Genomic DNA, 24656 nt, shown 5'->3' on the forward strand with positions numbered 1-24656 from the left:
GATCTAGCCCAGTATGCTGCTGACAAACTGCCAAGCCCAAACAAAACTCCATAATTACAGTCAGGCATTGCCTGCTATTTCCATCCTCATGTTTAATCATCTTTTACCACTGAAGACAGAATTAATGTGTTCCCTTTGTGTGTGTTTTTCTCTTTGCCACCGTATGTGTGCTTTGGATAAGCCTCAGAATCAACAGTAGGCAAAGTGTTCCGGATGTCCACAGCTAAATTATAGTCTGCAGCCTTATACAGGACACAGTTAGAATAAAAGTATTATTTAGACTAATCAAGAATGCATGAGCACCCCCTCCCAATCACACAACTCCCTACCAGTCTCATACCGGCTGCTTATACCAAAAAAAAAAAGACTCTTTGGGAAAAAAAAAACCAAAAAAAAAAACCCAGATGCTCATTTTAGTAAACAGTTTTCTTTCTCGCTTTTTTGCTCTATTGCTCATCTATTTTCTGCACGCACACACACACACACACACACACACACACACACACACACACACACACACACACACACACACACACAGAGAGTACATGCACACATTCTCTATCTATCTATCTATCTATCTTATCTATCTATCTATCTATCTATCTATCTATCTATCTATCTATCTATCTATCTATCTATCTATCTATCTATCTTATCTATCTATCTATCTATCTATCTATCTATCTATCTATCTATCTATCTATCTATCTATCTATCTATCTATCTTACAAACAAGCTTGCAATCAGAAGCTACATAAATATGCACCTCTCTCCAAAGCTAAAAATCAATTTCCATAACAAAAGTGCCCAGACAAAGCAAACTGCTATCCGAGCCGATTCAGATTGCACTAATTGACCTGGTTGATGAACATGCTATTGTTTTATTTGTCTCTTTTTCTGTTGTTATTTCCCCCCCCCCTCTCTCTCTCTCTCTCTCTCTCCAACACCTCCATAACTTAACCCAGGACTACACCCCCATCTATTATCTTAAAAAAACATCACCACAGCAATTAGGGAGGACGGAAATAACAAACTCTTGACGTTTCTTTGCCTTTCAGGAGGGAGTAACATCCTCAGACTTTTCGGCTGTAGTTCCAGGAGCATAATTGCACGTTATCCTCTCAAGTTGCCCTTTTCCCCCCTCAAGTCCACTCTGTAAGAAGACTAATAATGTCCTCCAAACCCACATGTTCATGCACAGGGAGATACGGTGAAAATGGCAGCTGTGATTTTGATGAGGGGCATTTTGGGAGGGTTGGTGGTGGAGGGTGGTGTGTGTGTGTGTGGGGGGGCCACTCCGGGTTGGTGGGGAAGTAATGGGAGAGGTCTCTTATTTTGAAAGATCCAGGCCCAGTCATGGAACATGCCCCACCCCATGAAGAATGGCTGCTGGCACCCTGTGGCAGAACTGACCTCCCTCTCCCCCCCCTTCTCTCAACTGTACTCCTCTTCTGTCACTACCAACCATACTGGCTGTCTGTCTCTCTCTTCTGTCACTACCAACCATACTGGCTGTCTCTTGGTCTGATTTTCATGCCTGGTGGTCTCTGCATGTAAGTTTTTTTTGTTGAAGCGCAGAATGTTTGTTTTTGTTTGTTTTTTTAATATACTTTTGAAGGGAATTGATGAATTAAACTAGTGACAATTTTTGTGCTTTCCTGATATTATTGTCAAAATAACCAAAATAAAATAGTGTACCTTAATTTTACCTACAAAACTAAGACTTTAAACTTCAGCCAAAGATGTTGGTCTCTATACTGCATACTATAGCTATATCTATACATCTATAGCTATCCATCTATCAGATGGGTTTCACTTTAGCTTTTTTAAACTTATTAAATTCTGACTGTATATTTGTAATTACCAAGGTACAATGTATATGTAATTTCTCTATGCTGTTAATAATATAAACATATACTATTGCAATTCTTGCAGTATTTCAAAGAATACATGGTATTAAGCCATTCTAATATGAGGTGGCAGTCCACCTTTGAACATGTTAATGCTCATCGCTGTCCAAACCACATCAGTATCTGTGCAGAGCAGCTTTGTGTTGTCACAGATGCTGAAACAGAATTAGCTGCTGGCTGGATATTAATTCTACTGCTCTTGGCCTTGTCCTTGAGTGAGCTGTTCTTCTGCACGCAGCATAAAACCCCCCGATGCTGACCATTACTCACACATCATTGCCGTCCGCCCTGGAGACTTATTACATTTAAACTGATCAGTGCAATTTGATCTGAATGACATCATCAGAGAGTCAGCAGGGGCTATAAGTCACTCAGTGTGGCATGTGAATGGGTCTTAGGTGGTGGCTAGAGCTCATTAATGTAATAGAGGGTTTACACAGCCTTTTTCCCCATAAGGATGTGCCGTTTATGCAGTCACATTGTCTTTGTTCCATTTCTTCCACCTCCCGTTCTGTTCTCTTTGCGTTTCCATGCACCCTTGTGTGTGTGTGTGTGTGTGTGTGTGTGTGTGTGTGTGTGCGTGCGTGTGTGTGTGCGTGTGCTTGCCTGTGTGCAAGGGTCTTTTGCTTGCATACCATATAGGGAGTGCAATATAGCAATAATTTATTTTTTCATGTTTGATTTTATTTCAGTTGCAGGAAACACGTGTTGTGAATTTGATTCAAAAAGAAAATTAAAAATAAGACAATTTCCTGCCTTCTTGATGCCTGTGGGAAATTGCATAACATATTTCCTTCCTTCAATGCTTTTTTAATGCTAGGGTTTTTGGGTTTTTTTTTGTTTGTTTGTTTCTTTGTATGTGTGTGTGTGTGTGTGTGTGTGTGTGTGTGTGTGTGTGTGTGTGTGTGTGTGAGAGAGAGAGAGAGTTTGTGAGTGTCAGTGTGTGTGAGTGGTTGTAAGGCTCTGTAAGGATCATTCTTCTGGTGCCGCAGGTCCCTCGGAGAGACGGGGAGTGGGGAGAAGCTGGAGCTGAAGATGACCAGCATCAGTGCGGACGTGCTGGAGATGCTCCTTGAGTTTGTGTACACTGGATCGCTGGTCATCGACTCGGCCAACGCCAAAACCCTGCTGGAGGCTGCCAACAAGTTCCAGTTCAACACCTTCTGCAAAGTGTGCGTCTCTTTCCTAGGTAGGGACTTGAGACTCCCCCCCCCCTCCAACCCAACTTCACAGGCACCCTCTGGCACCCAGGAAAGCAAGATGTAACCTCTGCATTTCCCCAGCAACTGATTGATTTGTTAAAAGGTCACAGAACAATTGTGGTGAAATGTCAATCCAGTGTGACAGTATGGCACACACATCAGCTGTATTCGGACAGGTCGATAAGGCCTTGGGTTAGGCTGGAGGAGACCAGCGACAGGGCGTGATCCTTGTGCTCTCTTGGACAGCCGCGAGACAGGACAAGGAGGGCCGAGGCTTCAGAGCACTGAACAAATAGGTCAGAGGTTGAGGCTGAGTAGAGTTTTAGTTGGGGCTCCGCTGCTTTGAGTCATTGTTGGCATTTGTTCTCACAGTATGGAGAAGGAGGCGAGGAGGATCTTGGGCTCCAGAGGTCATGTGCAAAGGGGTGGAGCATCCTTGCCTTATATTGATGGGGTTTTTTTTGTTTACCCTCAAGTCCGGGAATTTGCTATGGCATTGTGTGGAGGCAGCAGGATACAGAGAGAGAATTGAGTGTATGACTGAGACCTTGATGCTTTTGAATGGAGGAGTAAAAGCAGGTCAGGTTCTGCAAAGTTCAGAACAACTCCACCAGAGGAAACCTGCTGATAATACAGACGTAGCTGAAGAGTGTTCTCGCTTATAGAAGACTCAGTGTCAGCATCAGTATTGGAAAGGCCAGTATTACTTTGTCAGAACCACATGCAACAATGGCTTGCAAAAAGTTCCATGTGTGGATAGAAATCATGCAGGGAAGCAAGCTGTTCAACATCCTCTACAGCTGTAGTGTTGCTCCTCAGTGCTGGTAATGACACACAGGTTTGTGTGGGTGTGAGTGTGTGTTTGTGCATGTATGTGTGTGTGTGTGTGTGTGTGTGTATACTCCATGCCAGTGCTGGGCTCGTGCCTCACTTTGTGGTTGTCTGCAGCCTGCCATTTATTGCCCCTGGCAGAAAAGTCCAGAAAAAACCCTCTTCCCCCTTTGTTCATGGAGCAGGCATCTGACCTGGTTTATGGGGGATGGCATGCTACAGCTCTGCATCATTCCAGACATAATAAAAATGCATCTACCCTAACCAGACATATTTACCCTGGCCAGACATAAATTGGGCTGCATTTGGCTGTAATGTGACTGTGTAGACATCAGTTCACATGCGCTACATTTTTGGTTATTTGTAATAAGTAATGTTTGGTAGATTCTTGCACTATAAGATCTTCTCACTGTAACAGGGAGCTCAGTGAGGTCAGAGAATGCATACATTATATTATATTGTGACGTTTAACAGGTTAAGGAGGATGCGGGGATGAGGCACATTTAAACAGAACATACATTTTAATAACAAGCACGACTCAACACACACACAAGCACACTACGTGGGTCAAACACTGACAACCTTGACGATATGACACGAGACTTATATACACTCATGACAATTCCACACAACAAGGATCAGGTGCACAACACAAGAGGGCGTGGCAATACGGACACACACACACACAGACACAGACACACAGACACACATTTGAGGGGCCGTACCGTGCCATATATATTATATTAGATATATTATAACTGATTATGCATTTCCTTAAAATTGACTAGGTTCTGAATAGAGTGTAATTATTTCAGCATTATATCTGTGTCACATGAGAGCATTTCTTGCTTGAATCATGCCGCATTTCATGCATCTGAGTTCTCAACAAATATGGGCTTAGTTATGAGACTCCGCAATGACATGGTGGCTGGTCCTGATGTCTTTGTCGACCTCTCATCCGGCTTGTGCGTGCTCTTAAGGCACCAATAAGAGCTTTACCTGCCAGTACTAATCCCCGGAATGCCATCCCAACCAGCCGGCTTCTGCTCAATCGATTCTGCCCGATGTTTGTCCCTGGAGCGCTTTGAGCCAGAACACTCTTCTAAGCTTCACAGATACACAGACCAGATAGCTTTGCTGCCTTTTTGCCCCCCTCCTGCAGCCCCTCAAGCCTTGTGATCTTTTATGGATGTGAGCGTCGGACGTGGGTATTTCATTCTCCTCTTTGTGGCTTTCAGAGAAGCAGCTGACAGCGGGGAACTGCCTGGGCGTGTTGGCCATGGCAGAGGCCATGTGCTGCACAGAGCTGCACAACATGGCCAAAGCCTTCGCCCTGCAGAACTTCCCTGAGGTGGCCGGCCAGGACGAGATTCTCAGCATCTCCAAGGAGGACCTGATCGGCTACCTGTCCAACGACAGCCTCAACACCAAGGCCGAGGAGTTGGTCTACGAGACTGTCATCAAATGGATCAAGAGGGACCCTGGCAGCAGAGTTCAGGTGAGTTTCTCCTTGTCCTCAAGTGGTGCAGGCACAAGACTAGGCGAAGGTATTGTTTAATGATGGTCAGCATGTACAGGACTGCGTTAGGGACCTGAACACCCACGCTGCTAGGGGAATATGAGACTGCAACTCACGTTTAGATTGTGCTCTCACTCAATGAGGATCCCAGCTAAATGTTCAGAACAGGCATAAGAGCTGGTCTCACAGCATAAGAGGACTGCATAAGTGTTTCATACTTAGAGCTCCAGTGAAAAACAGCTACGCTAACCAGGGATGTTAGTGGAATGTGCTCTGCGGGTGCTGCGTTGAGCATGAGTTGGGCCCTCTCTGAGTGTGAGTGTAAACTACAGCAGGCTGACCAACCCCCTGGAGTGCCTCTGTTCGTTTTCAAGGATCAAAAGACCCACGCACGAGGCTCCAGACAGTTCAATAGCCACTCTTCAAATCTCACTGAAAGAAGAAAGTTTAGGCTCGGGGTGGGGGGTGGCAGCAGGAGGGGAGCGTGGGGTAGGGTGGGGTGTGGTGGGGTGGGGGCAGGGTTGGGAGATTGCAGCAGTGGGAGTGGTCAGCAGCTCTTCCGGGCATTGCCCTTCTTTTGTACGCTCCACCAGACGATGGAGGTTGCTTCTATCGAAGATTAAACAGCAGTGAGGCTCACCAAAGCTGCCACTGCAGTCAGAGAGGCAGGGGACAGTGTGGCATCTCTTTGGAATCGTGACGGAGCAGTGAGGCTGATCCAGGCGTGACAGCAGCGTGGCGCTGAGCTGCTGCTTAATACGCAGCTCACGCGCTCCCAAGATCGCGTTCGATTGCCATGAAACAGGCCAGTACTGGTCAGCGGTTGTGTTTATACCCAACAGTAGGACTTTGGGTCATGCACACAATTTTGCCATCCTCGTTTTCTCCTGGTTCGGCTAGACCTTGATAGAAGTATTTTGATTGAAACTTGTGACATTTCCCAAGGATATATTTGAACCCAATTGTCACAGTCAGCCTGCAAAAAAAAAGGTAGAGGCAGAATATCTTCTGTTGTTCATAGCAGGCCTTTGTTGGTGTGAACGGTACAAATACACAATTTCCACTCGGCAAAACGAGACCTAAGAATCTAACACGTAAAAGGAAAGCTGGAGCCTGAGAACACAGGAGGGAGAGGCAGGTGAGAAAACGCATGTTTGCGCCAGAGATAGGTGACAGGAATGGACTAAAAAAAAGAGAAAGAAAAACAGCTCATTTTGTTAGAGTTGTAAGTAAACAAGTCATTTTCTCGCTTCTAGCTAATTACCTCTGATTTAGTGCCCACCCTCTTTGTGAGCAGCCTGAGTACTTGGTTTAATTTCAGCCACGATCTGAAGCATTGCCTCCATGTGTGATGATGCATGGATCCATATTGGGCAATTCTTCATCTCCTGTCTTAATTTGCATTAGTGTAACACAGTGAGTCAGTTTTTCCTCTAGTCCCAACACAGCTCCCAAGTGACCTGCAAGGAAGAATAACACTGCTACAAATAGTCCAGCACATGGGGCTTGGGACATATAAAGATTTTACCTGTCATGTGAATGATCGATCCTGCTGTAATGCTCATAAAAGAGCTCTTATTCTGTCTCAAGATTATTATTAGATACGAGATCAAATGGCTTGTGCTAAGCCATTGAAGCCTAATACTGAACATTGCCTAACATCATTGTTTTTACCTTCCTACATCTTTGCAGTAACAAAGACAGGAATAAAAAAAATGTCTAACATAAGGCTTTTGCTCAGGAGCCATTCAGCTCCACTGAGCTTATGTATACTGGAATGGACCCGTTACATTGAGCCTAACCTAAACAAAGTCCAAACAATGGTTTGGACAAATAGTGAGTTCTTGACCCTGCAACGCTGAGGATATGAAGGAGCAAGCAAGAGCGGAGTGATGGGGGGTCTCCACACACACCCAATCCCCCCCCGCACCTCAAGGCCTGTGGTGCAGTCCACGTGCTTTCACCCAGAGTAGCCACTTTCGTTTCCAACAGGCCTATTAAAGGCATGGCTGGGTCAATTTCTGCCTACGCATCATCTTACCTGCTAAGGACGTTCAACAAAGGGTCCTGATTAATTAAGGCTCTTTTTGAAGGTAGAACTAATATGCGGTTGAAAAGAGTGCTTAATGATGGTTTTTACAAGCTGCTATTCACCCAGTGAAGGTCCATCTAATGCACTGGTCAGAAATAATAGTGAAAGTGTCGCCACTGATGTTCTGTTCAGAGTCTTGGCATATAGAACTTATTTGCTGGGGAAGACATGTTTGACATTAGAGCATGGTTGGAGGCGTTTGCACTTTGCAGAACTCACTTTAGATTTTTCTCTCCAAAGCCGCTTTACATCGACCAATATACGTTTTTCAAAGACCAGTGCCGTTGCCATTATTTAGAGAGCAGGGCAGCCGATTAATGCCAAAATATAATGCTGATATTATGTTGTTGTTAGATTTTTTGCATCTGATAAAATGCTGCTAAATAATAATAATAAATGAGACGCCATTATTGTGTGCATTGTCTCTGCTTAAGTAGATCTGCACTCTACTTAAAGGTTAAGCACTAGTTAATATGAAAGTGACAATCACATAAATACAGCGAAAGCTGAGTTTCTGATCTGTGATTATTGATACTTAGGAAACTTCTTTTTTTTTTTTTTTTTTACAAACTCAAGGAATACAGCTTTAAAAATTTTCGTTTTTCCTTGCTTGCTGTCTTCGTAATCTGTCATAACTGTTATACCTGTGACGTAGATGGTAGACAACAACTCAAGAAGTTGAACTGTAGGTGATGCAAAATGACTTAAAGGTGTTGTCTTTGGCTACAATAATTCAGTGTACAGTGGGACCCCTGTGCATAAATAGCCCAAAGATCCCAAAATATCCAAAAAATGGACAAAATGTGTCAAATTTAAAAGGGCACACTGGAAAGGACCATCTGTTTACTCCGTTATCAGTAGTGCTTGTTTCATGCCTGAAAATTACTACAACTATAGGATTTGGAAAGCTGGGCTGACACGATGACTGGATGTTGACTGCTGCTTTTCTCACAATATGGGCATGTAAATAAACTAAAGAGAGGTGTTCAAGATCCTCTGCAATTACTTTGCACATTTTATTTGACATTAGCTAACATTAACTAGCCTTACTGGGTTAGCTAGCTAGGTTAATTAACTGACTGACTTGCTAAATCTACTCCACATAGAGGCATTAGAGATTTACAGAATATCTTATGAATGCGAATTCAAGATATATTGCTTTTACAACAATAACGATAACTGAAAATTTGTCATTAATAGCTCAGTGCGAAGTTTCCAATGTTTGTTATTTAGCTAACTAGCTACACTTCCCATATTCATCCAACATCCTTCCAAACACTTGACTGGTTAACACTTTGCCATCTTATTTCTTTTTTTTTTTTTTTTTCAATGTACACTAGAAATTCACTGAAGTAAGTCAGGTTGAAGAGAAGATCTATGATAATGCATACATTTTGAGGCTAGACACATAACCTATACACATATGAATAAACTAACATAACACATATTAGATCACTAAAGCAAATATATTAGCTATCTTAGCTAAGAAATTGGTTATTAGCAAAAGAGAGCACTGCTAACTAGTTAGTTAGGTTAGTTAGGTACCTAACAAGCTAGTAAAATGAGGAATATAACCAGTAGCTAGCTAGTTAATCAAACTGTGGTGCATCTTCTTGTATCTCTGGTTCAAATCTAAATGTGTGAATTTCACTGTTATGATATACAGTCACCCCCACTGTCACTGCAGATTCATAATCTTCATCAAACTCAAAAATATCTTGGGAATCTGAAGAACCAGCACTGGAAAATTCACAGTCGAAGTCATTAATAATGGTTTGATTGTGGTGTTGTCCACCAGTGATGTCACTGGGCAACTTTCTGGAGTTTTTCCATCAATTATTTGAATTCACAATTTTTAAAGAAATGAACATGTTATTTTCTTTTTAATTCACATATACATTTTTTTCAGTAGTTAAGATAATGCGAAATCTTCAGGGAGGATAATTAGGTGTTTTTTAGCCTTTAAGTCTGCAGTGCACTAATTAAAAAAATATATATTAAATAAATAAATGTCCACAGTAAAGCAAAAAAAAAAAAAAAAATCCCTAAACTTTATAAAAATATATAAACCTGGTTTAAAAAAATTAGCGGGTGCCAGACATCTCAAAATGGCATTTAATTGGCCCTGTTAATTGGCCAACCAATTAATCAGTCCACCATTAGAATTTGTGAATGTTTGCTGTATCCTTAAGTAAATTATTTAATTGCCTCATCAAGATATTTTGCATCTACTTAACTTTCATGGCATAAAATGTTCAATTACATAAATACTCCCACATGTGGTAAGTGAGCCGTGGCTAAATTCCTCCATAATGCTCCAGGGTTAGGGCAGCAGCTGCTGACTGCAGAGTGTGCAGAGACTCTGTCTTCCCTGCTCCATCTCTCTTTCACCTTCTTTATGGTTGTGAAGTCAAGTTCCAGGCGCCAGGCCAGCGGAACCCAGGCTTTCTGTGGAGGCTGTTCATCCTGTGCTGTTTTTCCCCCTCTGTCTCTGGTTCCCTTTCTTCCCCAAAGGGGAATACCCCCCAGATGAACTCAGTGAGCATGCACGAGCGTGTGTGTGTTCATGCGCGAGTGTGAGTGCGCATCCATGTGTGTGGTGTGTGTAAGGGAATGTTACTGCCTCATTTCTTCTTGTCTAGCTGCAGTTATATTTAAAGGGGAATAAATAATGTCTCACCACGCAGGTATCATTTGTATAAAGACAACACAGGGCCACGTGATGACACTCTCACACATGCTGTGGTGCCCGCTGACAGCATGAAATGGAAAATTCTCAATGGGCATTTTTCATTTGTGTGAGGACTCCCAGCATGCTCACACCTTGACTCTGTCATATCTGCCCCACATGCTGTCAGAATGATTATTCTTCACCTTTGCGTAAATATGTCCAAATATGTCATGTGTGGATATGTGGGGGCGAGCATGTGGATGTGTTGGAAATGAAGCATTTGAGTTGCTTTGTCCTCCCATTTTTGTCATATGTTTTCAGGCTGCGTTCATATATGTACCATGCACAACAGCAGTGATCTGTGTGAGCATACATGTGGTGAATGCACCCATATGTGTGTAGAGAGAGAGCAGAGCAGATGAAGGCCATGCTCTGGCACACTTTTAAGGCAATATCTCTTGCATATTGGACAAGTTTGGTGAACACACTTGCCTCCACTGGGTGAATTTGTCCTTGTGGGTATGTGCGTATGCATACTCTGTGTGTGTGTGTGTGTGTGTGTGTGTGTGTGTGTGTGTGTGTGTGTGTGTGTGTGTGTGTGTGTGTGTGTGTGTGTGTGTGTGTGCCAATATTTCAGGGATTAATAAACTTATCTATCACCTATCTGTTCTGTGTAAGCCTGCTTAACATGCACTTCTGCTAAAGGCAGAGAAAGGGACTGAAGGGCAAATTGAATCATGCTCTCTATCTTTAGAAGCTCTTCCTCCATACCTCCACATCGTCTGATCACTAATGCTGGCTTAGTTTTCTTGTGTGCACATTGTCAACATTGTCAACACAGTTTACTCAGCCTCTAGACAGTCACCCTCCCCTCGTCCTCCCAGTGACCTGAGCTTCTTCGGCCAAGGAGCCGGGCATAGTTTCCCCGTGTGGTCCCTAACGCCACCTGACATGGGGATAGGACGTAAAAGCGATGCAGACACTCTCCAGGCACGGGCTGGCCATGGATTTATGGGATTAGTGCTGATTCACAGCCAAGGTAGTGCCAACTCCATGTGGGTCCATTAGATGGAAGGGTGACAGAGCTGATTGAATGCTGCTTGGCAGGGCCCTTTAGCATCGATTGAACACCGGCAGCAGATGCAGCACTCATGCCCTACTCATCAGCTAATTGAGCCTCACACGTGGGGGGAGTCCAGATGTGGAAATTGGATACATATGTAAATGAGCGGGCAGGCACACTGAGCAGCCATATGAGAGCATTTCTTTGTGTGCGTTTGTGTGCATGTGTACTTGCGGCAAAGAGTAGTAAAGAAGACTTATATGTATAATGATGGACTGGAGTGAGCTTGTTTGATCTTAGCCATACATATGGTATATTGGAAGTTGAGTAGCTCACACTGCCTGGTGTGATAAGCAGGCTTCAGAGCATCATGGCGTGGGCAGGGTGAGGATGTATTAATGATGTGATCAGCAAGGCTCTGGCCTAAATACTGCACTGCACACCACAAAAAAAGGCCAGAGAATAGCAACACCGTGACCACACTTACCTGGAGCACCTCTATGACTGTGCAATATGACCATAATCTCATATCCAAATATAATTATCTAGATAATGATACATATCACAATATAACACAGTAGTTTATTAAATGACCACATGGAAGTATTTCTTATTGCATTGAATTATGTACTCAAAAAATAAAACGTACTTATATTTGATTACTTTTCTCCTTTTATTTGGAGCCTTTGTACAGATGTGCAATAACATGTAAAATATAAAACAAAAAATTAAATTGTGCCATGCGGGTGGTGAGCAGCAGACTGCAGGCTTTGAAGCAAGACAAGCTAGGAATGGCATGGTGTAGTCTCTTGCAGAGGCTAATGCGAAGTGCTGAAGATGGGGACCTGCAGGAATAAATACAGAAAAGAAAACAAGAACGAGACACAATGAATTGTGATTGGTGATTGGTGATTGGCATCAGGGAAGTAACTTAGGAGGGTGATTGGTGGGTGTAAATTGGTAATCAGTGTGTGCAGGAGTGGGTTTTTGGATGTGTGCTGACAATACCCTCCCCAAAGGGCCCTGAAAGACCCAAACAACAAGCGGTGGGCCTAGAGGGGTGAGAGCATTGGAAAGACTAGGTCAGCTTTGGGTCTAAAATCTGGTTGACCAGCGTACAGCTCTTCTCCTCCTCAGGTACATAACTCTCCCAGTCCACCAGGCACCACAGCCAATCTCTGTGCTGCCTGTAGTCCTGCCTATAGGTGTTGATACTGTAGGTGGGACCTCCTTCGAATTCCAAGAGTGGCGGAGGGCCAGTGGGAAGATCAGTGGCCTCTAGCAGACCTGGAACAGGCTTGAGGGCTGAGACGTGGAAGGACAAGGCCACACAGGTACCCCCAGGCAGACTGACCCTGTACGTGATGTCATTGATTTGCAGATATACAGAGAGCATGTGGGTTGGCTCAGGTAACGGAGTGGTCCCAATCCCACCCGGCAGCCCCCCGGAAGCAGGAAAAGGGTAAAATTGGTTCCTGGTTGGCTTGGCTTGGGGTCTAAATTGGTATGAGGTTAGTCTGAGGTTCTTGGAACCAGGACGATATCAAGTTTCAAGTTTTAAGTTTATTTGTCACATACATAGTCATACACAGTATAACTCGCAGTGAAATGGTTTGAGAGTGCTCTGCCCAAACTGAGGAAAAAAAACAAAAAAAACGGGGTGCATAGAGAAATATATATTCTATATATACACAAAATATATTAACAATGTATGTACAATGTATGTATATTATGTTTATATACACAATGTATATATGGATATATATATGTATGTACACAATGTACAGTTCCATCTTACAATTGAACATATTTACAGTTACATGTTACATAGTGGTGGTGGTCCCCACAGTTTATCAGTTTCCCTGATTCAGGGCCAGAATGGCCTGTGGGAAGAAGCTCCTCTTCAGTCTCTCTGTCTTGGTCTTCAGGGAGCGAAAGCACTTCCCTGACCTCAACAGAGAGAAGAGCCTATTGTTGGGATGGGTGGGGTCCTTCACAATCCTCCTGGCCTTGGAATGGCACCACTTGTAATAGATGGTCTGCAGGTCAGGAAGTTCCGTATGAGTGATGCGCTCTGCTGAAGCATTTTAACATAATTACCCCTCCCTTTGTCCAGGTGGGTCAGTGTGGTGTGGAGCAGATGTACAATTGCATCATCAGTGGAGCGGTTGTGGCGGTATGCAAACTGCAGTGGGTCCATGGAGGCTGGCAGTGAAGATGTGATGAAATCTCTGACTAGCTTTTCAAAACACTTCATCACGACTGATGTGAGGGCAACAGGGCGGTAGTCATTTAGGCCGGAGGGTCGAGGTTTCTTCGGGACGGGGACGATGGTGGATCGCTTGAAGCTGGACGGGACGATACCGAGCGTCAGGGAGAGATTGAAGATGTCGGTGAATACCGGTGCTAGCTGGTTTGCGCAGGCTTTGAGGACTCTCCCGCAGATACCGTCTGGTTCCGCCGCCTTCCTGGTATTCACCCTTTTAAACACTCTCCTCACGTCACTCTCCGTGATGATGAGAAGGCGCTGTTCTATGGTGGACTCTGCGCATGCGCCGTTGGCTGCTTCGATAGTACCATTAAGGCTGCTAGCATTAGCGCTGTTAGCATTAGCATTAGCATTAGCATTAGTGTTCAGCTCGTTCGTCAGAGACTCATCCGCACTCATCAGTCCAGAGGGTGGGCTCCTGTAGTCCGTGATCGTCCGTAGTCCTGCCATAGGGATCTAGAGCCACTCTACTGGAACTGTGTCTCTAGTTTCCTCCCGTAGCTCCGCTTCGCCTCCCTCACTACCTGTGCATTCCGTGTGCCGCAGACTTGTACTCGTCCATGTTCCCGCTGATGATCCCCGCGTTGTAGGCAGCAGTGCGAGAGTTCAGAGCCTCGCGGATGGTTTTGTCCACCCAGGGCTTCTGGTTGGGAAACTTCTTGATGGTGGTTCTTGGAATCGTGTCGTCCACCAGATATGTGATATGTGATATGTGATGATTTGTATGTAATGAGAGAAATCACTGTGGATTTTGGTTGGTGGTGTCGGTCACAAAGGTGTTGGTCACTCCTTGAAAGGCAACAGGATTGCTACAATAACACTACTCCCATTCCCACATTGGAGGCATTGACACAGGGGAGTATCAAGGGCGAGGGATGGGACAGAGCGAGCCAAGTACACAGAATGACATTTATTCAAAGTGAATATAAAACACAAACGACGGTGAGCAAACATCGGATAGTAAATGAACATATACGGGCTTACAGTAAAGTGATGCTAGAACAAGTAATACAAAAAGAACACAGGACAGAGAAACAATGCAAGAAACAATGACCAACAACCTAGGCTACACACAAAGGTTTAAATATATACACTAACAAGGTACAAACAAGAGGCATGTGTGATTGGTAATTGGTTAACAAGGGGGGTAGAGCAGGCTGAACTACGTGGCCTAGGCCATGGGGAAGTGTGCTGTTACATAGTGTCAGAATGCTGAAAGACAGGAGTGGTGGCAAACCCCCTTTTGAGGGTGGTGAATGCATTCCCTGTTGCCGATAACCATGCTAGTCCGGTCTGTTGGCCTTGGAGCAGGTTAGTAAGGTGCAGGGCCACGGAGCTGAAAGAGCGGATGAACCACCTACAAAAACTCTGGGTAGCACTGAAATTCGCTGCAGATCTGAGGTCAGGGAGCACTGTGTTACTGCCTCGACCTTGTTGTACTGCATGCAGATGGAGGTCTCTTTTATAACATAGCCCACGAAATGTACCTGGTGGAGGTGAATCTCACTTCTCAAGCTTGCAGTACAGATGGTTGCACAGGAGAGTGTAGACCTGATGCACATCACAGACATGTTGTTCCAGAGAGGGCAAGTATATGAAAATATTGGCAATATAAATAACAACAGATCTACCCAGGAACTCTCAAAGGACTTGGTTAATGTACTAAAGGAGGTCTTCCATTCGACCACTTCACTAATGCATATCAGAGTGTAGGCACTGAATAGATCTAGCTTGGTGAAGTACCTCATTGCTCAGAGCTGTTCTAAGGCAGTTGGAACTAGGGGCCAGGTGTGAGAGTATTTCACTAGCAGGGCATTTCAGCCACTGTAGTTTATGCAGAAGTGGAGAGCTTCATCTTTCTTCTTAACAAAGAATTATTGTTCAGCCTTAGCCAGGGGAGCCCTAAGGTGTTGGGATGTGCAGGGGAGTCAATTAAAAGGAAAGATATTAAAAGTGTGTATGGATCTGGTTTGCAACAAAATCAGGGTGGTCTGGTGTGTGATGTGGCCCTTCTCCACAGGTCCTCCATCCAGTGCTTGCATCGCAATCGACCTCCATTCCGAGTTCTCAAGCCAATCCCTGCTCCATAAAACTCCCTGCTGCAATGGAGTAAATCAGGGCCCTGGCCAAAAGAGAAACATTTTTCCTCTAGGAGATGATCGTACAGGGTGGCTTGATCCATCATCTCATCCAGGGAGCTCCACATGGAGGTCTTTCCTCAGGCCCTCCACAAATACGTTTATGAGGGCTTCCTATTCCAGCACGTTGCCATCTTGTGAAATTCAAGGGTATACTCTGCCACTGAGCAAGAGCCTGCCTGAGCCATAGCTTGAACACATGCTCTACATCACTTCAGATGGTGAAACACCACCCTCAGCTGGTACATGTAGTGGTGGCTAAGCAAGGACCAGTGGCCACCAGCATGGTTCTCCAGGTATTGGCTCTCCTACTGAGCTAACTGGCCATAAACACCCCTTTGGCATCATTAGTCAGAACTGGCTGGTACACAAAATAGTTTACACTGGACCAGAAAGCCCTCGCATCCCACAATAGCAATGTAGTGAGAGTGAAACCCACAAGATACAGGACTGACAGGACTACTGTTTAGGGCGTTTCTGGACTCACCGAGAGAGCCTCCATCTAGCTAGACAAGCAATCCAGACAGGCTCAGATCTGGTGGATTTCATCACATTGTTCCCCCAGCATGTGCTGATGGTGGTGCCTTGCAGGCTAAGCACCTCGAACAGGCAGGTCTCATTCAAAGCACTCTGATTTGTAGGTTCTGCATTACATGGTGAGTCAGGGAGCAAGGCCCAAGTGCAGAGGCAGGCAGACATTTATTTGAGCAGGCGTGTAAGCTTCAAAATAAAATAATTCTGTGAGTAGGACAAACAACCTAATGGGTAACTAGGTAAGCCCAGAGGCTAGCGACAGGATACAGGCTTGGAAAAGAGCAAGACAAGCCCAGAATGGTGTGTCACAGAGGCAAATGTGAAGCACTGAACATCGGGACCTGCAGAAATAAACAGGGAAAAGAAAAAAGGAATAGGGACACAATTAACTAATACGTGAGTGATTGGGGAGGGTGATTGGTGGGTGTAAATTAATGATTAGTGTATGCAGGTGTGGTTAGCCGACCATAAAATAAATAGAAAACACTTTTCAATTATAGTTACAAAAAAAAATAAATATAGGTCTAAAATGTGAATATGGTCAATAGCAATGCCAAACTTATAATACTCTTTGACATAGAGCTGTTTGAATTGTAGCACATATTATAGCACTTTGATTGCACAGCTGATGCAGGACCGAAACCTCACACTTTACTACAATTTTGAACATCTCTATCTATCTATCTATCTATCTATCTATCTATCTATCTATCTATCTATCTATCTATCTATCTATCTATCTATCTATCTATCTATCTATCTATCTATCTATCTATCTATCTATCTATCAATCAATCTATCTATCACGCTGCTGACCCGAGTGCAGCAGGGCGCGGGGCAATATAAAACGGTTGAAACAAACACAGACGTTACGTGCTACAGCTACGGTTTACATTAACGACTGACAAAGAGACATAGGTAGCGACAATGACAAACAAAGGGAGCACACACAGACAGGGGTTTAAATAGACACACAAGACATTAACATTAAACCTTATACATGTGTCTGCAATCCCAAGGGGCGTGGTTACCAAAAACAAACACAGTACATTTGTGAATTCCCCTGCACGCAGTGGGCCATACGACGTGACTTATGGGGGGAAGAGCAGTCTATAACACTCTCTCTCTCTCTCTCTCTCTCTCTCTCTCTCGCTCTCTCTCTCTATATATATATACACACACACACACACAAAATCTGACATGTAAAAATGGACATTTTCAAAACAAAAAAAAACAAACGACAGACATAATTTGAAACAAAAAAATGTTATTCTGTCATCACACAATATATATCATCATATCTCACAGCCCTAAGCCAAGCACCTCCATCACACACTGGCCCGTACTGCCCAAGCAGCCGCACTGATCGCTGCGTGGACCATCATTTTGAAGATGGCCAGAGGTCCAGCTGAATCCATCCATAATTCATCGGCGTTGGAATTGGCCTCCCTGCGCCACTTCCTCCTGTCCTCCATGCCCAGGTGTGGTGCTCTGGAGGAGATCCGTGCTGCACACTTCGCTGTGATCATTTACTCGGCCACTTGTGACCATCAGCGCTTTCCTGGCGTGTCCAATTTCTGAGCGCTGACACAAATCCCTGTGCTGCCTGTTAAAGCTCTCGCCGGTTCTTGGTGGCGACCTGGCCTGGGAGTTAGTGATTATTTGCTCTAACCACTCTGAAGCTGTTTGGCTGGGCCAGCACTGGCAGTACTGTGGAGAGAAGGAAAGACAAAGGAGAGGAGAGTGGGAGCAGCTGGATAGGCAGGTAGGCAGATGGGTGGACAGAGAGGTGGACAGGCAGGTGGACAAACAGGGTGGATGAATGGATGGGCAAGTGGATGGGCAGGTGGACAGGTGGACTGGTGTATGCCGTGATACTATTTCAGATCAGCCGGTGCAAACAATTGCCACAACCATCACTGATCCACTGAACGCCGAGTCAGGAGGAGGCAGTGCTGATTGCCCATGTTTCCTGTGCCAGCCAATTTATACCTTAATAGATGTACACTGAATTTGCATAGGCATATCACCGCCAGGCAGCAGGACAACAGCCAACTCAGAGGGAACTGCTCCAGAAAGTTTACCTACAGTGCTTGTGTGTCTTACCAGAAGTATATGTAGGACAAAGGATTGAAGTACAGCCAAGACTTGGCAAACATGTGTGACATAGCTCTGAGGCGCTTTCCTTGAACCTGGCCTCTAGCCCTGTGGTGTTTGGACAACTAAATGCTGGCTAAACAAGCTGTTTGGGAGTGGGAAATGAAGAGAAATGGCTGGAGGTCGCTGGTCTGTAGTGAGCTCTGGAGGGTAATGTCAATACCGAACACACTCGAGCAAATCCCTAGAGGCTAGGGAGTGGACATGGCCATTGTTCCAAGGTCGGAGTGGGGACTAACAGCGATCCTGCTGCTCCGGCTCTTAATGAGATTGTGGCTGCAGGTTCTGGGGCAGGCCACCTGTCCAGACGGGCATTAGCAATGGGTGGGGCAAAAAACTCAGCGCAGTTGCGTGCAAGCAGCCAGACAGCTACCACTGTCAGCTCAGGTCTGAAGAGCTGAACACTGGTGCGGGTAAACACCCTGTAGGGCCCTTGCTCTCAACAAGCAAGCCTTCAACCTGCCAAGATGCTCACCATGGTAACTCCTTTATCAGCCTGGCTTGTCCCTTGAGATGGCTACCCACACACACATACACACGCACACGGTAGTATCTGTCATTGCTGATGCTACAGATAAGACAAAAGGATTGATTGACAGACACAATAGAGTGAAGCTGACCTGAACTAAAGTGCCGTTTGAAAGCCCAGCCTTGCTCTAGCTTGGCTGAAGCAACTCTATTTTAAAGCTGCCATGTGTTCATTTCTGCTCCCTCCACTAACTCTGTCTCTCTTCCAGCATGTGTCAGAGCTGCTGGCCGTGGTCAGGCTGCCATTCATCCACCCAAGCTACCTGCTGAACGTGGTGGACAACGAGGAGCTGATCAAGTCATCGGAGGCGTGCCGAGACCTGGTCAACGAGGCCAAGCGGTACCACATGCTCCCGCACGCGCGTCAAGAGATGCAGACGCCCCGTACCCGGCCAAGGTTGTCTGCAGGTACACGCCCTGGGCCACATCCAGCACATTCTGGCCCATTCTGGCCTTGCTTTCAACAGAGCTGCTCATCCAGCCTGGCCTAGTTTAGGCAAGCTGATAGTCCACCCCTGCTGATTGCAGCCTTTCACTTTGAACAGCTTTGGGTATGTTGATTTCTCTCATATCCCTCTATGTTTTATTTCAAGTATAATGATTTGTGTGGAAAAGTATGAAAATCCTATACTCTCTTAATAATTTTCACTAATGTTGCATCTGTCATCAATATAAATAGCCCGGGTAGTGTTTTTCTGCATCATATTGCTGATCCATATTAAATGTTACTCAAAGTTTCAAAGTTCCTAACTTTGCAACCAAGCAGACAATGTACATCACTTCAAGGGAATCATTGGAGAGCTTGTTGTTCCTACATTCTGAACTACGTGTTTTTAGGGAAAATGTATCAGAGTAAAGGGGTGAATTTCTCAAAAACATGCAAGATTGAAGTTGCCAAAAGAAGCAGTACAAAGGTGTAATTCAGAGCCCTGAAGCAGCCACTTTATGAGTGAGGATTGAGATTTATTGTGTTTTGTTACGTTCCACCTCTGCAGTTTAGGTCTTTTGATTGCAGCAGTTCTTGATGGAGCTTCAGTGAGGCTGATGTTCTGGCGTCTCCCTGAGCCATCATAAACTATAATCAGAGTACATTTCTGGTTCAGCAAGAGGGTTGGTCCGCCTGGTCGGGCAAGTCATTCTCACAGTCTCGTGGTGGCCAGTCCCTGTGGCTTCCACAACATGATGGGGCAGACAGTGTGAACGGTGTATAGATTTATTTAGTCCTTATGTACTGTGGTCCTTTCTCTTCCCTGCTGGGTATTGATTGCAGTCAGCTGCAATCCAGGCGCTGAAGCGCAGCGTAAGCACAGGGAGAAAGTCCTCAGAGGAATGATATTGTGCACTAGCCTTGTCCATTTCGTCACTGGCTTTTCTGAGACGGCTCTTCAAAGTCATTTTCAGTGATGTGTTCAGGCTCAATTGAGAAGGCGAGACAGTGAAAGGTTTTTATCGGAGTGGTCATGTGGAACAGCATTTTCATAATAAATGTCTGTAATGCTTTCATAAATACATAGTCTCCAGTACTTCAGTGTATAATGTAGGTCTAGACCATTAAATCAGATATTTATGGAAATAAGTATCCTGTGCTGAGGAGCAAATTGCTTTCAGGCTCAGAGATTTTTCCTCCTCATCTGCCAGGAACTTGAGGCTTTTCTCTATAAAGTAGTGTTTAATTATCCTCCAAAGGTATTACAGGCTTAGCTTAAGCGTAGTGTCACTGCAAAATGTCTTTTCTGCTCCAAAGAATTAAGGGACTTGCTAAACAAATGTCAGTTTAAGGGAGTGGGCAGTTTATGAGTAAATGTGATACCTAAGGTACGTTAGCTAGTAAACTGGCTGTGTCTCTAATTGCATGTGGTTTAACAGAGCGATTTAATTCCACATGAGTAATAAATGTTTTATGTGTTTTTCACATCACACTTTTAATACCTTTAGAAATGTGGGTTTTTGTTTGTTTTCACACAACATCTTTTCTATGTTTGAATGTTTGGATGTGTACATAATGTGTAAACGTTTGGGTCATCTGGCAGTTCACTGGAGTGGGGCTGTGATGCACTGTGAGAGGACCTGTCACCAGTAGGACCTAGTTATGAGAGCAGCTGAGAGCAGACAGAAGACATTCAATCACAGAGAGGGACCGAGAGAGGGACCGAGAGAGGGATGGAAAGAGGGACCGAGAGAGGGATGGAGAGAGAGAGAGAAAGAGAGAGGGACAGAGAGAAGGATGGAGAGAGAGAGAAAGAGAGAGAGAAAGAGAGGGACAGAGAGAGGGACAGAGAGAAGGATGGAGAGAGAGAGAAAGAGAGAGGGACAGAGAGAAGGATGGAGAGAGAGAGAAAGAGAGGGACAGAGAGAAGGATGGAGAGAGAGAGAAAGAGAGAGGGACTGAGAGGGACAGAGAGAAGGATGGAGAGAGAGAGAAAGAGAGAGGGACTGAGAGAGGGACAGAGAGAAGGATGGAGAGAGAGAGAGAAAGAGAGAGGGACTGAGAGAGGGACAGAGAGAAGGATGGAGAGAGAGAGAGAAAGAGAGAGGGACCAAGAGAGGGACAGAGAGAAGGATGGAGAGAGAGAGAAAGAGAGAGGGACCGAGAGAGGGACTGAGAGAGGGACAGAGAGAAGGATGGAGAGAGAGAGAGAGAGAGAGACAGAGAGAAGGATAGAGAGAAGGATGGAGGGGACAGAGAGAAAAACAGAGACGGACAGGGAGACGGACAGAGAGAGAGACAGAGAGAAAGAGAGAAGGACAGAGAGAGGAACGGAGAGAAGGATGGAGAGAAAGATGGAGAGGACAGAGAGAGGGACAGAAATGGACAAAGAAAAGGCCAGAAAGAGATACATACAAAGTAAGAGAGGGAGAAAAGAAAGTTCAGGAAAAGAGGAAAGTGAATTTAATTTATTTTCAGTGACAGATGGACACAGTTTTGGGGAGAGAACAAGGATAGTATTTGTGTGAGTAAGATAAGATAAAATAAGACTGTGTGTGTGTACACGCGTGCCTACATGTGCATAAGCATTTGTGAGTGATCGCTTCCCCCCACACACAGAATGAAACAGCTCTTCACTTATACACCAACTGAGCCAGTATGATAAGCCTACTGTATAAGCCTACTGAAAAGACAGAGCACAGCATTGTTATGTTGACCCATGAAACATTTCTCCCTTCTGCCGGATATGGATGTGTGTGTTTGTGTATGTGCATGTTTACAGTGAAATGCAAGGCGTGCTCTCACAGTCCTGTGGCTAACTGCCAGCCTTCCCCATAGCGACAGTAGGGAAGAGTTTAACAGGGCATCAGGACTATCATCTCCTCTCCTCTCCTCTCCTCTCCTCTCCTCTTCTGTTTCCTTCACTGGGATCGGATTCTCATGGAGGAACGTATTGACTGTACAGGCTCAAATACCAAGCCTCCACATGCATTCTAGCATAGCAATGCTTCTCTTGGTTATGTTTGGTAGTTTTGGCAAATATCTGCCATCATAGGTTCCACATTGCTGCCTGGATCCAGCTGATAATGATAATGAAGAGATCTTAACATGTTGTCCAAAGAAAACCTCAGCCTCATCTGAAATTTCATTTGTTGGAGAAAAAAAAATGACTGAGTTTGTATTAGAAACTTGTATTAGAAACTGATTATTCTTGCATTCTGGGTTCTGGTTGTCCAGGTCATATTGTTCTCTAGAAATCCAGATGGTTCATTTAATGGCATGTAAAACAAAATCTCTTTTGAATCACTGACATTACTGTAGAACCTTTTGTATTTTTCTACAGTTTCTACTCTGCAGAAACCGTTCCCTTTTTAAGACAGCTGATTTTAGACTGGTCATTATTCACCTATGAGTTAATGTCCATTTTGGAAATATTTTGCATGGTAGAGCAGTTTCTCTGGTCTACCAATAAATTCAGCAATCATACAATAACTGTAACTGGTCTCCTTGTTCCAAATGCATAATTACTATGCCTTCATTAATGATCAGCAGTTTGGTCATAGGCAGTCCAGGCTAATTAAGAACCATACGGGATAAATTTGAATTTCCAGGAACTCAGAGCCCTTGACTTTCCCTTCGCCCCTGGCCATGAGTGGATTATGATGTTATGTGTACTTGAATAACTAATGAAATGACTTCTGTCCATAGGGCTGGTTTCTCACACTCAGATTCAGCACTGTCTGCACTTAACCTGAAAAGTCAGCCTTTTAGACCCCAATTAGAATTTTTTTCATGGGATTAATTACAATGTTAATGCTTATTCTCCAGTGAAAATTATCCATAGTGCATGATTAAGCCTAATATGTATCCAAAAAGCTGCAAAACAGCAAGATACTATAATTCCTGTATTTTTTCCATGTACACATTCTCTCTCTCTCTCTCTCTCTCTCTCTCTCTCTCTCTCTCTCTCTCTCTCTCTCTCTCTCTTTCCCTCTTTATTATCTTGCTCTCGCCCTCTCTTCTAGCCAACAGTATTACGATAGATGCTTGTTAGATAATCCTGGCTGAAATGACACCTTTGAACAAAAGCTATTCAAGGGCCCATTTAAACAGTTTAATTGGGCCTTAGACAAGAACATTTTCACATTTTTATCTTAACATCCTTACACTTTGTACATGAGGTGAAGATTCTTTTGATTGATTTAGCCAACATTTGTAAATTAAGGGAACTGTTACCCACATAATACACCAACATAAACAGGATGAATACCACCCATTTGTACAAGAACACATGTTGATGAGAACCTGGTCTACCTGGAAAGCTGTATATTAAAAAAACGATCCTAGCCAACTGCCAGACCATGACACAAAGCTTCGTTTCTGATGGCAGTAAGATGACATTGTTTATTTTTCCTGTCACTTGTCAATTTTCTGAAAAGAGAAAGAAAAATGTGCTTGAGGCGTAAGCTTACACCTAAAACAACTAGAAACAAATTTTTTACATTTCATAAGAACAAACAAAATAACAAACAAGCACAAAAGCCTCTCCTCAAAGCAAGGAGGTGTCTGAGTAAAATGGGAAATGCTCATGGAGAGGGAAGAGAGAATATGTATAATCATGAATGATGCTGCACTGTCAGGTGATAGAATAGAGGTTGTTCTCCTGGACAGGCACTATCAATATTAATATCCCAACCTTCAAAAGGACTTGCATTTCACACTAATTTAAGGCTGATATGTCAGTGTATAAAAATTGACAGGCAGTGTGGCCATGCATAACATCGTGGTTTACTGTATTCTAATGGATGGCCTTGAGCATAAAGCCCTTGGAAGAAAGTGGAGATGGACAAATAATTATTATGGTTTAGGATGCTATTGGCTATGGTTTTGAAAATCTGTATCTTGTTATGTTATAATTCAAATATAAAGGTAGAATGCCACTGTCCGACAGAATAATCTCAGCATGCTTGTGTAATCTCTACAATTCAGTACAATTCAAAACATGAGAAAACTGGTGAATCCAGCAAGCTCTCTTCAGTTGCTTATATGATCGATGAGAACTGAATTTGTTCATATGAGCGGTTCTTCGAAAAACCTGTCATTTGGGCAATGCGCAGCTAAACTGGAGAACCTGCACTGTTTAGGTTTAATTTGCTACCTACTGTGACCTTTTTATAACATCAGGTTTCTATCTGTTCAAGGTAAGGACAGGAGGCCAGTGTTTTACGATGTCACTGTGTCTAATTAATTTCAATGCCTAATAACTTGTGGGGTCACCTGCAGCACTAAGCGTAGCTAGTTTAATTAGCCACTCT

General features: G+C 44.1%; 1 protein-coding gene across 4 annotated transcripts in view; it reads left to right on the plus strand.

Moving 5' to 3' along the window:
* Positions 1–24656, plus strand: part of klhl29 (kelch like family member 29) — a 136170-nt gene that overhangs the window by 90243 nt on the left and 21271 nt on the right. For all 4 annotated transcript variants that reach the window (XM_035524689.2, XM_026997772.3, XM_081717934.1 and 1 more), the window contains 3 exons: positions 2903–3099; positions 5182–5441; positions 19124–19322. In XM_035524689.2, coding sequence (XP_035380582.1) covers positions 2903–3099; positions 5182–5441; positions 19124–19322 — 656 coding nt within the window. The remainder of the gene's footprint in view (positions 1–2902; positions 3100–5181; positions 5442–19123; positions 19323–24656) is intronic.

Source organism: Electrophorus electricus, chromosome 7 (genome assembly GCF_041902795.1).
Source record: "Electrophorus electricus isolate QZ-2024a chromosome 7, ASM4190279v1, whole genome shotgun sequence".
Classification (NCBI taxonomy): Eukaryota; Metazoa; Chordata; class Actinopteri; order Gymnotiformes; family Gymnotidae; genus Electrophorus; species Electrophorus electricus.